This window comes from Cornus florida, unplaced genomic scaffold (genome assembly GCF_030987335.1).
Source record: "Cornus florida cultivar Cherokee Brave unplaced genomic scaffold, ASM3098733v1 CherokeeBrave_3.0.0_Hap2_Chr08, whole genome shotgun sequence".
Taxonomy (NCBI): Eukaryota; Viridiplantae; Streptophyta; class Magnoliopsida; order Cornales; family Cornaceae; genus Cornus; species Cornus florida.
In genome coordinates, this window is record NW_026775578.1 from 76,482,099 (window position 1) to 76,497,246 (window position 15,148).

The 15,148-nt window shown below is 29.9% G+C and overlaps 1 protein-coding gene across 1 annotated transcript; it reads left to right on the plus strand.

Moving 5' to 3' along the window:
• The first annotated feature begins 3,289 nt into the window (after window positions 1–3,289).
• On the plus strand, window positions 3,290–6,022 carry LOC132268696 (NADPH-dependent aldo-keto reductase, chloroplastic). The gene is made up of 5 exons (XM_059769497.1): window positions 3,290–3,409; window positions 3,771–3,946; window positions 4,560–4,803; window positions 5,254–5,433; window positions 5,795–6,022. The coding sequence occupies exons 1-5, from the start codon at window positions 3,290–3,292 to the stop codon at window positions 6,020–6,022; spliced, it is 948 nt and encodes a 315-aa protein (XP_059625480.1).
• Window positions 6,023–15,148: the final 9,126 nt, after the last annotated feature.

Genomic DNA, 15,148 nt, shown 5'->3' on the forward strand with positions numbered 1-15,148 from the left:
GATTAAGCATCATTTAATGGGTTGGGTCTCAAATCTATTTTACTAGTATTATTTTATTTAATTATTGATCAGCAATCAATTGTAATAACACGAAATAAGGGCACACCCTCCTATACAGAGCAGAAGAAAATCTACTAACAAAGACAGACCAAGACAAAATTGACATATTATCTACACAAATGGAGTAGTCAATATTTCAAGCAATTTTATTTATTTATTTATTATGTTTTTTAACCTTAAACTAGGCAAGTTCGGATGATTTTTCAAAGCTAATCAGATTTTAATTTTTTATTACTCATACTACTTTGCATAGGTAATAGGTCTGGAATATATGTATATATATATATATATATATTAATAATATTAAATTTAGATACAAGTGCAAACCGTACCAGTTGGAGGGATTTGCTTAAGATATGCCAAATGCCAAATTAAACCAAGTACAAATCGAATCTAGCAATACAAGTCATTTGATTTGGGATCGTGCTTCATGACAATCCGTCATTCTCCACCTAAAGGCAGACAGATTTACTAATAAATAGACAGAAGTGTGTCACTTTATGGTATAAAAGTGAATGTGTAATTTCAAAGTAAACAATTTATTCACTGAATTTATTGGTGGTTGTTTTCCTATCATATTAAATTTCAAAAGTAAACAACTTGTTATCTGAATTTATTGGTGGTTGCTTTCCGACCATATTGAGATGCGCGTGGCTTATACTTCTGTGTTAATTACAATATTACCCTTCAATGTATCTATTACACTCCCTTTCTATGCTCTATTCTCTCCCATTTGCATCTGCACTCTCTTACTCTCTTTTCAAGGTCAGTTGTAGGCTTTTATGATAACATTAAGAAGTTTTTTAGAATTGAAAAATCGATTATTACTTTCTCCAGTGAAATGCTAGTTGTATTTAAAACACACTGGTTAAAATATTTCACTAGCTATGTCCTACAACTGACACTCGAAAATCGAAACTAGAATTTTTCATAAAATAGCTAAGAAATAAATGAATTGATCATCAAAGAGGCTAGCTGGATCAATAAAGGATAAGAAATAATCAAATGCCATGTTTCCTCCAAAGTGCGCCATTGTACTCCACCTAGGAAATTAAGAGGTCACCTGAACGAAAATTAGCCCGAAAAACCTAGAATCAAAAGCAGGATATGGAATCCAATATAACAATGTCTTTGCAAAAAACCCAAAACTATATATATATATATATATATATAAATTAATACAACTTCGTAAATAAATCATGGCGGTGAGAATTTGGGTATATGCACACAACGCCCTTGCTAGCCTGTAGGAACATGGAGTGAAAAAAAAAAAAAAAAAAAAAAAAAAGAAGAAGAAGAAGAAGAAGAAGAAAAGAAATTGTCTGGTAATTTCTCCCCCTTCACACACAAAAAATAAAGTAAAATTGCCGGGTTGGTTTTCCGTGTGTCCCCCTTCACAAAAAAAAAAAAAAAAAAAAAAAAAAAACAAAAAAAAAAACAAAGAAACAAAAAAATGTCAAAATTAAGATTCCATAACTCCACGTGGACTTTAGCCATTAGGTGATGGTAACAGCTGATATTAGTCTATTAGGCCAGTCAACCTTTGACCCCTGGTTCACCTGTCTCCTAAACACTTGGTGAATTTAATTAGGGCAAAGGCTTCAGTTTACAATGGAGGGCATTTGCAGAATTTTACCTTTAGATATATATATATATATATATATATATATATATTTGGCTTTTTAAGACAAAGTTAATTATAATGGGTTGTTTGGTAAATGCCTAATGTCATCAACCGACAATCAATCCATAATCAAATTTAGAAGGCAAGTTGCTTACGTTTAAAACTATAATGACTGACTTGTTTCTTTTTATATTTCATGGAGTATTTTGCTGATTTGGTGAAACGGAATTTTTTACAGGTTTACCCAATAAATAATCAAACATAACACTTTAACTAATTAAGAATTTAGCTAATTGGTTATTCGATGGTATAATATATCTCTACTTTTTAAAGAGAAGGTTGAATATTATAGTCTAACAAGAAATAATGTTAAATGTGTGAGTTAGTGTTTACCCAAACTCAAAAAATATATATATATAAAATAAAAAGTAAAAAAATGTTGGTAATCTTTCTTATATCACCCTTCAGTGGGCTAGGTACGTACTATGTACGTTCCAAATAAAGCCTTGAATACAAATCGATCACATGCGAAGACTTTCGTATATGACTTGGTGACAGATACTTTCTGTCCTCCCCTTTGAGTTTTTGAATCAAAAGTCAGCCTTTTGTTTAAGCCAAGTCAATACAAGGGTTTTAGACATTTACATAAATTTATTTGATTTTATTATCCTCTCTCTTCATTTTTTTGATTGTGGAGGTGTGTGTGTCCAACACGTACATTGAATACAGTTTTGATTCCTCAGTACCAAAAAATAAAATGGAAGAAGTTATTATTGTTGAAGTCTTGGTTGACCAATTTTATGTCATTTTATATTCATTTAAAGACATAGTTCATCTGGTATTATGAAATTCTAAAATGAGAGAGAGAGAGATGTTATTCATATATATATATATATTTTTTCCGAAGACTGCAACATAAATTTATGGTGTGATGTCAACTGTTTGACTCTTGATTAATTTTTTTATTTAATTAATGGTAGAGAAAGTCTCTTGACTCCACATTGTGGTAAGCTTCAACTTCCCAACTTCTTGATTGATGACACTTGGCCGGTTTTAGAACAACTTCTTATTTATAAACTATTTGACTTTAATTTTCTAAATTTTTATTTTTTAAAAAAAAAACTTGCAAAGTAACTCTAAAAGTATATACATACATAAATACATACCTACATATATATATATATATATATATATATATATATATATATATATATATATTTATTAAAGTGATATTAGAACATGGTACAATTGACTTTTTAAACTAAACAATTTGCTCTAAAGGGATACTTTGAGATTCTTCAGTTGAAACCAAGGATTGTTAAAATCCCTAGAGACATGGAAAATCCAAATTCCTTGATATGTACAATTATTTAACTCCACATCAATCTTTTATTAACTCCTACATATAGGATTAAAATGTAACATCAGGAGTACTATCATATTTATATATATATATAGGCGGTGCAATATCTTGAGAAATTATATAACTACTGTCATGTAGTTGACTTTTTGTGTGTATATATATAAATATGTAGACACAGAGAGAGTTACATATACTAATTGTGTAGAGAGACTGTGTGTGTTAGAGAGAGGGGGAAAAAAGAGATGAAGTGCAATCAGGTAAGGTTGAACTGTGGCACAACCATACCCGTAGTTGGTTTTGGCACTTATTCTTGGCAAAATGATAGAGACAAAACAGAAGAAGCAATCCAAATGGCTCTCAAGGTAAAACCCTAGCTTACTTTAATTTCTTTGTTAATTCAACAAGCTTTTATTTGTGGGCATTGCAAACAAAGGAAGTTCAAGACATTTGTGAACATATATATATATATATATATATATATATATATATATATATATATATATATATATATATATATATATTTGGTCAGGTAACCACTCACACACACTTTTGTACACACTTCAGTTCGAACTACTCCCTCTTTGAAGATGAGGAGGCTATATATAATTACAGAAGTTTTCAGTTTTAATAGTAGTTTTTGTATTTCTTTTCTGATATAAGAATTTAATTAGCATGAAAATGGTTATATATAATATTGTGTGTTTGGTTTCTCTATATATGCAGGTGGGTTACAGGCATTTTGATACAGCAAAAATATATGGCTCTGAGCCAGCAGTGGGAAATGCTTTAGGAGAAGCAATCCTTGATGGGGTGGTGGAGAGAGAGGACATTTTTGTCACTTCAAAACTGTGGGGAAGTGATCATCATGATCCTGTTTCTGGACTCAAACAAACTTTACAGTAAGAATCATAATTCTCAATACATTTTGTATTATGAAATTTCTAAAAAGACCATTCTGCTCTTTCTTCATCTATCACCACACAGAGAGAGTGGTAATTCATTTGTTAATTAGCAAAAATCTTCGTCTAAAATGACATCCAACATATACATTCACTATTGTCTCAACAAAAAAAAAAAAAAAAAAAAAATCATGCACCGATGATATTACATTATTTATATATATAATGTGTGTATATATATGTGTGTATAGCATTAAAATGCCCCCTATTGCTTAATTTAGATATGAGTATCATTTCCAGCTATCATGCATGAATTTTTAATACTTCAGTAGCATCTCATTAGGTCTCGTCCACTAAAACAAAAACAAAAGAGTAAACTAAAAGTTATTGATTTCAGGATATATATTGTGGATCCCAAAAAATATTCCCAAAGTAACTTGCATGAAATATTGGGTGTCAGAAGATTACGATGGATCTCAAAAGTATAGTAATATTGACAAACCACATAGTAATTAAACTAACAATCTCAATTATGAGGGTGTGTGTATCGTTATATACAAACATAGATACATATATGTATATAGAATAATGTATCATAAATATGTTTTTGTAGGAACTTGGGGATGGAATATGTGGACATGTACTTGGTGCACTGGCCGGTGAAGCTGAAGCCTTGGGCTGTTAATCCTGTGCCCAATGAAGATGACTTCCAAAAATTGGATTTGGAGACCACATGGTCTGGGATGGAGAAATGCTTGGATTTGGGCTTGTGTAGAGGCATTGGTGTAAGCAATTTCTCATCTAGAAAGATCCAACGGCTCTTAGATTTTGCTTCTGTCGCACCAGCTGTCAATCAGGTACGTCTCGAATTATTGGAAAATTCATACCATTCAGTAATTTTCAATTGCCACCCAACATGACTAGTTAATTTTCGATTTAACCTCTCAATAATTCACGTTCGTCTTAATGATCACATCATGATTAGTGTTAAATTCTAAGAGGTTGACGGTAAAAATAATTTGGATTTCGGTGTCTGTCTGGAGTTTAATTCTCATTAGGAGTTTATAATTATTTGAAGTCTCACTTCTGTTGTCATACTTAGCAATTTACACAGCCTAAAGTGAAAAAACGCACTTCCTAAATTTTTGAATATTAGTCAGAACGGAGTCTCAAATACCTTGAATTGTAAAAATAAATAAAAATAAAAGTATTGTTGTAAACAATAGTACCAAAGATTAAACTTCATTACGATTTTATTATGAAAAAAAAGGGTTGACATAGATCTTCTTGTAATGTACTTTGGCCAGGTGGAAATGCATCCAACGTGGAGGCAGACAAAGCTAAGAGAGTTCTGTGGGGACCACAATATCCATGTAAGTGCATATTCACCACTTGGTGGGCCAGGGAATTCTTGGGGATCAACGGCTGTGGTGGACAACCCAATCATCCAAGCCATTGCTCTCAAGCACAACGCAACCCCAGCTCAGGTGTGTCAGCAATTCCCGAAACTCTCGCATTATATATGCAACATCACCTAATTAATTTCATGTTATCACTAAATCACTCGTCCTTGATTTCTTTGTTTTATACCCCAGTTTTAGAATATATATATATATAAATGATTCTTGATTATTAGGGAGTATTTATTTATTTTTTAATATTTTATTATACCCTTAAAAGTTCACTTTTTCAGTTGAATACTTTTAATTAAACCCCACCACATGATCTAGGATCATCAACATATACAGACATAGTTAATGTTTTTATTTATTTTTTATTTTTTTATTTTAAAAACATTAACAAGCATATACATTGTCTAAAGGCCTTTTGTTAAATCTTTATATGAAGGCTGCATTAAGATGGGGATTGTCCAAGGGAGCAAGTGTGATAGTGAAGAGCTTCAACGAAGAGAGAATGAAGGAAAACATGAGAGCCCTTGATTTGAGATTGGACGACCATGATTTACGCAATATCGAAAAGATGGAGGAGTGGAAGATAATGAGAGGAGACTTCCTTGTAAATGAAACAACAAGCCCATACAAGAGCCTTGAAGAGCTATGGGATGATGAAATTTGATGACTTTATGGTGTTCTTCTTCTATTCATGGTTGATATATAATAATATACTTCAAAGAAGTAATGGTTCAACTAATATATATGATTGTTTATATGTTATATATGTTGTATTAGATTGATGAAGTGTGAGGCCCAATAGTTTCTTCACTTCTTCAGATCTTTATGTTGGTGGTTTTCACAAAAGCTGAAAAGTTGGAGCAAATTGTGTGATATTGTTGTAAAACAGATCAAGGCATATTTAATTGCGTGTGTGTGTGTGCATAACATTTAAAAGTAATGTTGGTTTCAGTAATTATATATGTATAAAATACGATAAAATGCAGACCCCCTGAATTTCTATTTTTACAATAAATCTCCTCAATTATTTCATTTTTACCAAGAACACATGGTGTCACTGTTCTATTTGATTTTTCCAGTTAAATAGGCTCGTCAATTAGGTTGTAATTTGAAAATGACAATGTTACCCTTATTACCATTAGAATATTATCGGTAAAGTCTTAAAAAACAAAAAAACAAAACAAAAAACAAAACTGAACTATGTCCAAATATGTCAATAGCCTCCCTACACTAAATTTTGGACACAATATATACCCCATGAACTATCACATTTTTTTATTAAATGATCAAGATGCTCTTTCTTATTGAATTATACTTAATACATTTTTCTTCATAAAATAAAGTCTGAAAAAAATTAGGGAAGATTAGATTTTAGTGACCTAATCTAAACAAAATTGCTCTACAGTGACCATAAAGTCAAGAAAAGATGAATAGTCACCAATGTTGAAATTTAATTGCTAGTAAGTGACCATTTAAGGATAATTTGGTCAAAACAAACTTAAAGATATGATAAATATTCTAAAAATAAATTTTACATGACAAAATTGCCATCCAATTCAAAGAATAAATCGTTAGATTCAGCATACTCCCCTCTCTCTAATTCATTGTTTTCTTTTTCCCTTTTTAGTTTGCAATTTATCAATTTTAAAAAATCAGGGTTTCTTTATCACCATGGCCGCAAAACATAAATATTTATAGTGGCAAATCAAGAATAATATTTAAGGATAATTTGGAAATTCAATCCCCAAATACTCTTTATATAATATTTATAGGGGTGAGGTCCTCCGACTATATTGCCCTAATATATCATCCTTTTGCATTCTTTTTTCTATAGCCATTAGCGAGTCTTCTGCAATGGTGGGTTGGTATTGCTTAGGGACCTTAGTGCATGCTAAAGGATGGGGTAAAGGCTATAGAAAGGCTCTTTTATCATACTAGAGTTGTGGTCACTCATTCTTGTCATTCCAAGGCTCTTTTAGGGCTGCGAGCCCTTGTTTTAGTGCTTTCCCTCAAGCTGGATTTGTGACCTTCTTGTTGTATGATTTGGTGACATATAACCAAAGGATCATATCAATTCAAAAATTACTCATTTATAATAATAAGCACGTGTTTATTGGGTTTAATGTATAGGGTAAATTTGTTCACTTATAAAATAATATATTATAAGAAGGACATTTACGTAATAACTATCGTATAGTCACCTTTTAGCAATTAAGGTTTAGATTTGGTGACTATTCATCTTTACTTGACTTTAAGGTCACTTTATACCAATTTTGTTTAATTTTGGTCACCAAAGTCTAATTTTCCCCAAAAAAATACTATTTTAATGACATATTTCCCATCAAATTTGCATAAATTTACTTTTAATTCTTGAAATTAATTGTTTTAATAAAAATCTTAAGGAGAAAATTTAAAAAAATTTTTAGTAATTTCTTAAATTTTAATGAATATATGGCATGAAAAAGGCTAATAATTTTTTTATTTAAGTAATTTATTATTCTTTTATTAATATAATATTATATGAAAAAAAGTATTTTTTCCTCCCTGAAAAGAAATTTAAATTGAGTAAAACAAATTTTATTTTAAACATTAAGATTTTAATAATAAATTAATCATTTTAGAAAATGGCTAAATTTGGTGGAAGTTACATCTTTTTGCATTTTCCATTATTATGATAAATTGGCACAAATAATAAAATTAAGGTAAATAGTATAATAATATTTAGATAAGGAAAAGATAATTTAATAAGAATCGGTAAAACAGTATTTTGGATTGGTATATCCTTAGTTACAACGAATCATTACTTCAAGAGGGCATTTTGTAGTTGAGAGGGTTATTTGCAAAAAGGACAATAGTTAAGGGAGTCTTTTTCTATACAATTTTACGTGGCATATTGTGTAATACCCCTAATTTTAAAATGATAGTTTTAAGATTTATTTATTCATTTTATTGTATTTTAATTGATTATTTGATTTCTTTACTAATTGTTTATATGTTTAATTGAATTAATTATTTAATTTAATTGTGTGCTTAAATGGTATATTTTTATTAATTTGTTAATTGACTTGCTTGTTTAAATGATGTGAAGTTATTTGTATTTAAGTGTTAGGATTAAATGATTCAATTTTTTTTTTTTATATTTTTAAAGGAGTTGAATTTGGATAGTAGTAATGAACTAACCCAATGAGTCACATGGACTACTTGGATAGGAGGCTTGATGGGTATGGATAATTACCCAATGATATTAATTTATATATATACTCCCTCCATCCCAAAAAGAGTGTCATGTTTGGGGAACTGTGACTCGTGAGAGTTATGAATCACAGTTCCCCAAACATGACACTCTTTCTGAAATAGAGGGAGTATATATATAGATATATATGTATATATATAAGGATAATATTAATCCTATTATTCTTATTATTATTGTTTTTATTATTAATATTAATAAGAATGGAAGGATAATTAGTTATATACATATATGTATAGTTATTAATGTTTTATTTATATATATATATATATATATATATATATATATATATATATATATATATATCACGTTTGGCAGAAGACTTATGTATATATGTATAGTTTATTTCTCTATTTTATTCTTTTCATTTTTCTTTTCTTATTCTTTAAGGTAATTAAATTTGGGGTTAGATTAGAAGTATAGTGTTTTATATATATAGCGAAAGGGTTGGAAACCCTATTCACGCAAACACAGAGAGGAGCGAGAAATAGAAAGGAAAATAGAGAGTAAACAGAGAGAGAAATAGAGGGTCTTGGCCAAGGAGAAGGCTGAACCAAGGAAGATGAGGAAGGATTGCTCATGAGTTGAACCAGGAGCAACAAGGGACTGAGAAGGCAACCAGAGGAAGAAGGGAGTTAAGGTTTTCAATCCGAAACCTTAAGGTAAGTTCTTCTTCTAACTCTTTCCTTTAGATAACGTGTTATGTACATGTCTAGGACAATTCTAGGATAATTAGACAATAAATTCGACCATATATAAATGCTTAAAAAGATTAATGTAATATCTCTAAAAAATAAATAAATAAAAATAATTAAATAAGAAATGTATGTTTTTAGGAACGGATTATGGTTGTGTTATCCTATTATTTTGAATTTTAAAAGAGTTTTATTTGACTTAAAACTCTAAGGATAATATCTATATTATAGAGTTTGTATTGTATTGGGTGAGGAAACGAAAAGAAAAGCACCATTTTTCTCAAAACCTGCCTTAAACTCTTATCACGTTAATTCCTGGGTATCGATTACTAAGCATGGTCAACCTTTTGCAGTGGCTGAAAGGAGAGGTGATTAAAGGTCACATACGTGAATAAGGAGTATCGTTATTTTTTTTAGGCAAGTTAATCTTGCCTTATAATTTTATATATACGACTGACTTGCTTATTAAAGTTTTAATATTAAATTTTGAATTCTGTGTTCCATAGTATACAGATCATTTTGTGAATATTAAGCACTTGTTGAAGATAGTTGTACATTATTCGTTTATATATATTGGTCTTACATTTACATACACAGTTATAATTGGTAATTGAGCAATTCAAATGCTCTGTGTTAAATAGTAACATTCGTGTATGGATTGTATGCTATCCTGATGTAAGTCTTTATTCTGTAATTTGTGTGAATGGTCATTAATGAGTACATCTATATATATATATATATATATATATATATATATATATATATATATATATATATCTTCATACATATATATAATACACTGTTATACTATTTTCAGAAACTTAACTGACATATAAATTTAGTTACATATATATTGATGTATGAAATCTTAATGTAGACTCATTCATCACTTAGTCTATTGAGCTGGCTTAGAGTTTTAGCAGGTGGAATTATGAATTTCTGATGTTGAGTATCAATTAAGTATAGATTAAATGTGTAATGGACTTATATATAAATGCAATAAATTTTATATTTACTTACATGATATTACTTATTAAGTCTGTTTGTAATCATGAAAATTATAGTGTTGGGTCTCTGGGCATTCTGTATATGCGTGTATATCTGTAAGTATATATAGTTGATTATCAGTATTGAATTTTAAGACATCTAAAATATATGTTTAGGTGTAATCATTGGTTCCATGGTTATCTATTAAATAATATATCTATACTTAAAGAAAAAACAAAGTAACTTGATCACTGCTGGGCTGGGTTTTGATTACAGGTAATTATAGAATTATATTTAATTATTTTACTTTCTCTAGCATTGAAATGACATTACTGTTTGTTGGAAAACGTGAGTAAGGTGATATGGGTTAGTGACCATTAAACCACATGAATAATATTATATATATATATATACACATATATAAATGCAATTTGACTAGTATCAGTAGGTTCTATTATAGGACATATGGATTGTGGTTGAAGATAATTTAAGTTACTCGACCACGTGATGGTTAAGTGGAAAATTTCATAAAAGTTTAATTGTAATTCTCATAATTGGTTAATTAAAGGTGTATTTGATGCATTAATTATTGTTAATTAATAACGTCTTTCATAATTCACCATAATTAATAATTAATGGATTAGTTTGGTTAGTCGGAGGGGTAGTCAGGGACTGACCCTATGATGACTTTTGGGTATGGTCAGGGACCTGCCTATTTGGGAGTGCACTACCCTTTTATTATGGCCATGGGTTTAATGAGCCCTTATTGTGTAGACGTGATCAGGGATCATCTGGGGAGCAGACGTACAATCCAGCCACACGTGTATTTTCGATAGTCAGGGACTATACGATTCACACTACTTTATTGGATGAGAACCCGGGGCTCATATGAGATATGCAGATTTATTAAAAATAAATGATGGTTATTTATTGAGTTTATAATTAACTGGAATATGCATATTTAATTAATGCATTTATTGAGTTGCTTATATATATGGGAATACAAGGTAAGATTAGTTTACTGAACGATGATTGTGTTTAACATTTCTTGCTGAGCTTGTGAGCTGACCCCATTATCACATTTCAGGTACTCGTAGAATAGGAACGTGATGGAGACACATGACGGGGACGGATTTTAGCTCGTTGCACATTTATTTATTTATTTTACTCGATTTTCCTTTATTAGGATCATTGTAATAAAGTTGGTGTTTTGAGAGACCTTGTATAGTTGATTTAGTGGTTATGGATTCTTTTATCATGTTAGAGGAAATTTCACCTTTATTCATTATTTGTATAAATTTGTCAGACTTATATGTCTAATAAAATTTATGATGAGATTCATTGTAATTCTATTTATGGTGGATATATGTTGAGATTCGGTGGAAGTTATACTTTAGATTTTTATGCAGAACAAGTAGTTCTTGTGTTAAACTTTGGGGTGTGACAATTAAAGACAGTGTTTATGTTTATATGTATATGATTGTTAAATCTTGAATCTTGATGCATGAAACTTGTTTTGATTCTTTCTTTTAATGTGTAATGATTTAAAATAAATGTTTGGGATCGTATGGGACTTGGTACAGATACATATGACCCTTAACGGAGGAGATCGGAGCAGCAGAGGTCGTCGGAGTTGGAGAAAGCAGCTTATAGCAGGAACGAGTCGACTTAGTTTCAATTGAGTCGATTCAGTTGCTAAACGAGTCGACTGAGTTGAAACTGAGTTGACTGAATTGATGAACGAGCCAACTCGGTTGGTAATCGAGTCGACTCCTTCTGTGAAGGAGCTGACTCAGTTAGGCTCAGTGTTGGGTTTGACGTTTTGATTTCCTAGAATGTGTTTTTAACTGTTTTAATCAACTTTAAATGATTAAATGGGGTGGGTAAATTCCCAGAATGCATAATATACTTAAATATGCTAAGGAATTGGACAATATGGGATTTTGAATAACTTATATGTTGTTTATTAGATGTTTATACCGATGTTAATTGTTATAACAAGTATAATGTATATTTAATTGATTTTAATCATGATTAAAGAGGTTTATATAATTTAATTAAGATGCAGGTTAATTACTTGTGATGTAAGATAACTATATACTATTGAAGGATTAGTGTCATCAATCATGTAAGTCTGCCATTTCAGGTTGGCCAGTGGTTGACTAGGCAGCTATAATACCCTTAATTTTAAAAGGATAGTTTCGGTATTTATTTATTTGTTTTAATTACATTTTTAATTGTTTAATTAATTATTTGACTAATTGTTTATGTGTTTAATTGAATTAAGTGTTACTTGATTAATTGAGTATTTGTCTAGGTGTTATTTGTAGTATTTGTTTATTAGATTGTGTGCTTAAATGACATGTTTGATTAATTGTAATTAATTGTAGATTAAATGATTAAAATTTTATTTTATTTTATGGTTATGGTTAATAGTAATAGGCCAACCAATTAGGTCCCATGGACTACTTAGATAGGAGGTTTGATGGGTATGTATAATTACCCATGGATAGTTGTATATGTATATATATAGATATATATATATGCGTGTGTATATATATATATATATATACACACAAAAGGAAAGTAATTTATTAATTACTTTATGGTAACTTTAGTATTAATATTTAATCTGATGTACATATTATATATTTATATAATAAGGATATGCATAGATTTTATACATATCATGTTTTAAGTTATCTTTTAATATTATGATAACTTAAGTATTATTAAATACTCTGTTAATAAATAATCTAATGTATATAGTTTATTTATTTAGTAAGGATATACATAAATTATAGACGTAATATATTTTAAGTTACCTTCTCAATATTTTAATTTTTATTTTCTTTATTAAGTTGACTTGGATTGAGAAAAGGAATAAGGTTATTTTTAACCTATAAATATATAACTATATGTTGTAAAAAGGGGTTAAAATATATCACGTAATATATTTTAGAGAGAGAGAAAGACTTAGAGATAGAAGGAGGAAAGAGGAGAAGAAGAATCTTTAGAGAAGAAGATCAAGGAAGAAGAAGTTTAACTTTTGATCCGAAAGTTTAAGGCAAGTTCTTCTTATATCTCTCTCTCTTAGATTCATGTTTCTATGCATGCCTAGGAGATTCTAGGATTCTTAAACATATAAAACTAAATAATTATGCATGTTTAATCGGATTAGAACATAGATTTTATGAAATTGGTTCATATTAGTTCTTGTTTTATGAATTGATAAATTTATGGATTTGATTTGATTTCTTTACGATTTTTTACATGTTTAAATGATGTATTTTCATATCTATAGATTGATAGAACCTAGAAACATGCCTTAGAATCCTTAAACAGTATAAGAATAAATTCATAGTAGGGTTTCTGGGCAGATTCACGTTATAGTGCTCGAGCTTAGTATGTAAAGCTCGAGCCTGAAAAGAAAAGCTCAAGCCTGAAAAGGAAAACTTGAGCTATGGATGAAAAACTCAAGCCTAAAAAGAAAAGCTCGAACCATAGGTGAAAAGCTCGAGCCTTGGACAGGAAGCTCAAACAATTAGGACAAAAGCTCGAGCCTTACCGGGAAAGTTTCGTAAAAAGCGTTAAATTAATTTTTAATTGATTTTAAGAGATCCTAAACATCAAGTAAGGACTAGGTATGAGTTTAAACAAGTTTTAAATAGATTTAAATATAACAATGCATGCTATTTGAATTCTTTGAGGAATGAATGAATTTAATCTTTATATTGATTAAATGTGTAGCATGAATTGTAGATGGAGAATGCTTACTTGACAGTAAATAAATATCAGCATGTTTAAGATTCAGATTGTGTGAGATACATAGTGTAGGAAGCTTAAAGAAATTTATAAGTTATTCCTATTTTATGATAACATGATATTATAGTATTATGTTAATTATTGGATTAATTGATGTTTTATTTTATTTGTTACATCGATTATTGGATTGGGTGGATGTAGTGCACCAGTATGGGATGGTGGTATTTTAGGGACGGATTAACTTATCAGTTAAGTCCTACCTATTTTGCATAAGGGAATGGATTAATTAAAATGTGAAGTCCTACTTATATTCAAGTTAGGTTTGCTGAATAAGTTGAATGACTTATAGAAGATTACTTGTAGAGGATTACTTTATACTGGATAGGATTATTATTGGATTATATATATATAATTATGGTGCCATGATATGAGCTTGAGTCTTAGGATCAGTGGTTAAGGCGCGTATATCGCCAGGAATGTGTAGCTAAATATAGTGTAGTTGTGTGCCCTGGTAGGTCTAGGTACTCATGCCCACTATATGTGCGTTTTGCATGTTGCCTACTATTCAGGTTGAGGCAACCCTATAGTTTAGTGAGGTTCCTTTAGTGTATATTTATATATATATACGGACTACTAGTTATTGTTATATTGACTAGGATGTATACGTGTATCGGATTTCTATTTGGACTGTAGTAAAGTAGAACTGGTTTGTAGGCCTGACCCACCATTATTTTTTCAGGTGTTCGTCAGGAGTAGAGGTTGTTTGTGCTGAGCAGTGATCAGTTTACTTCACTCTTCCGGATTTTCTACATAGGAGTTTCCTTTATGTTTTAGTATTCTGATGTAGACAGTATTTACTGTCACTTGTTTTGTTGGGATTTCTAGGGATCCACATAGTATGGATTCCTGAGTTGTATTAGTATTGGAGGATTGGGTATATCAGAATATTTTATTATTTTATAAAAATTTATTCTGAGGATTTATTAGATTCTCATTTTAATGTTTATTTCAGCATTTTTATTTATTTATTTTTATTTATCCTCTTGTATTTTGTGTTCGTTTATTTTCGATTTGTTTTTGATATCCTCGGGTA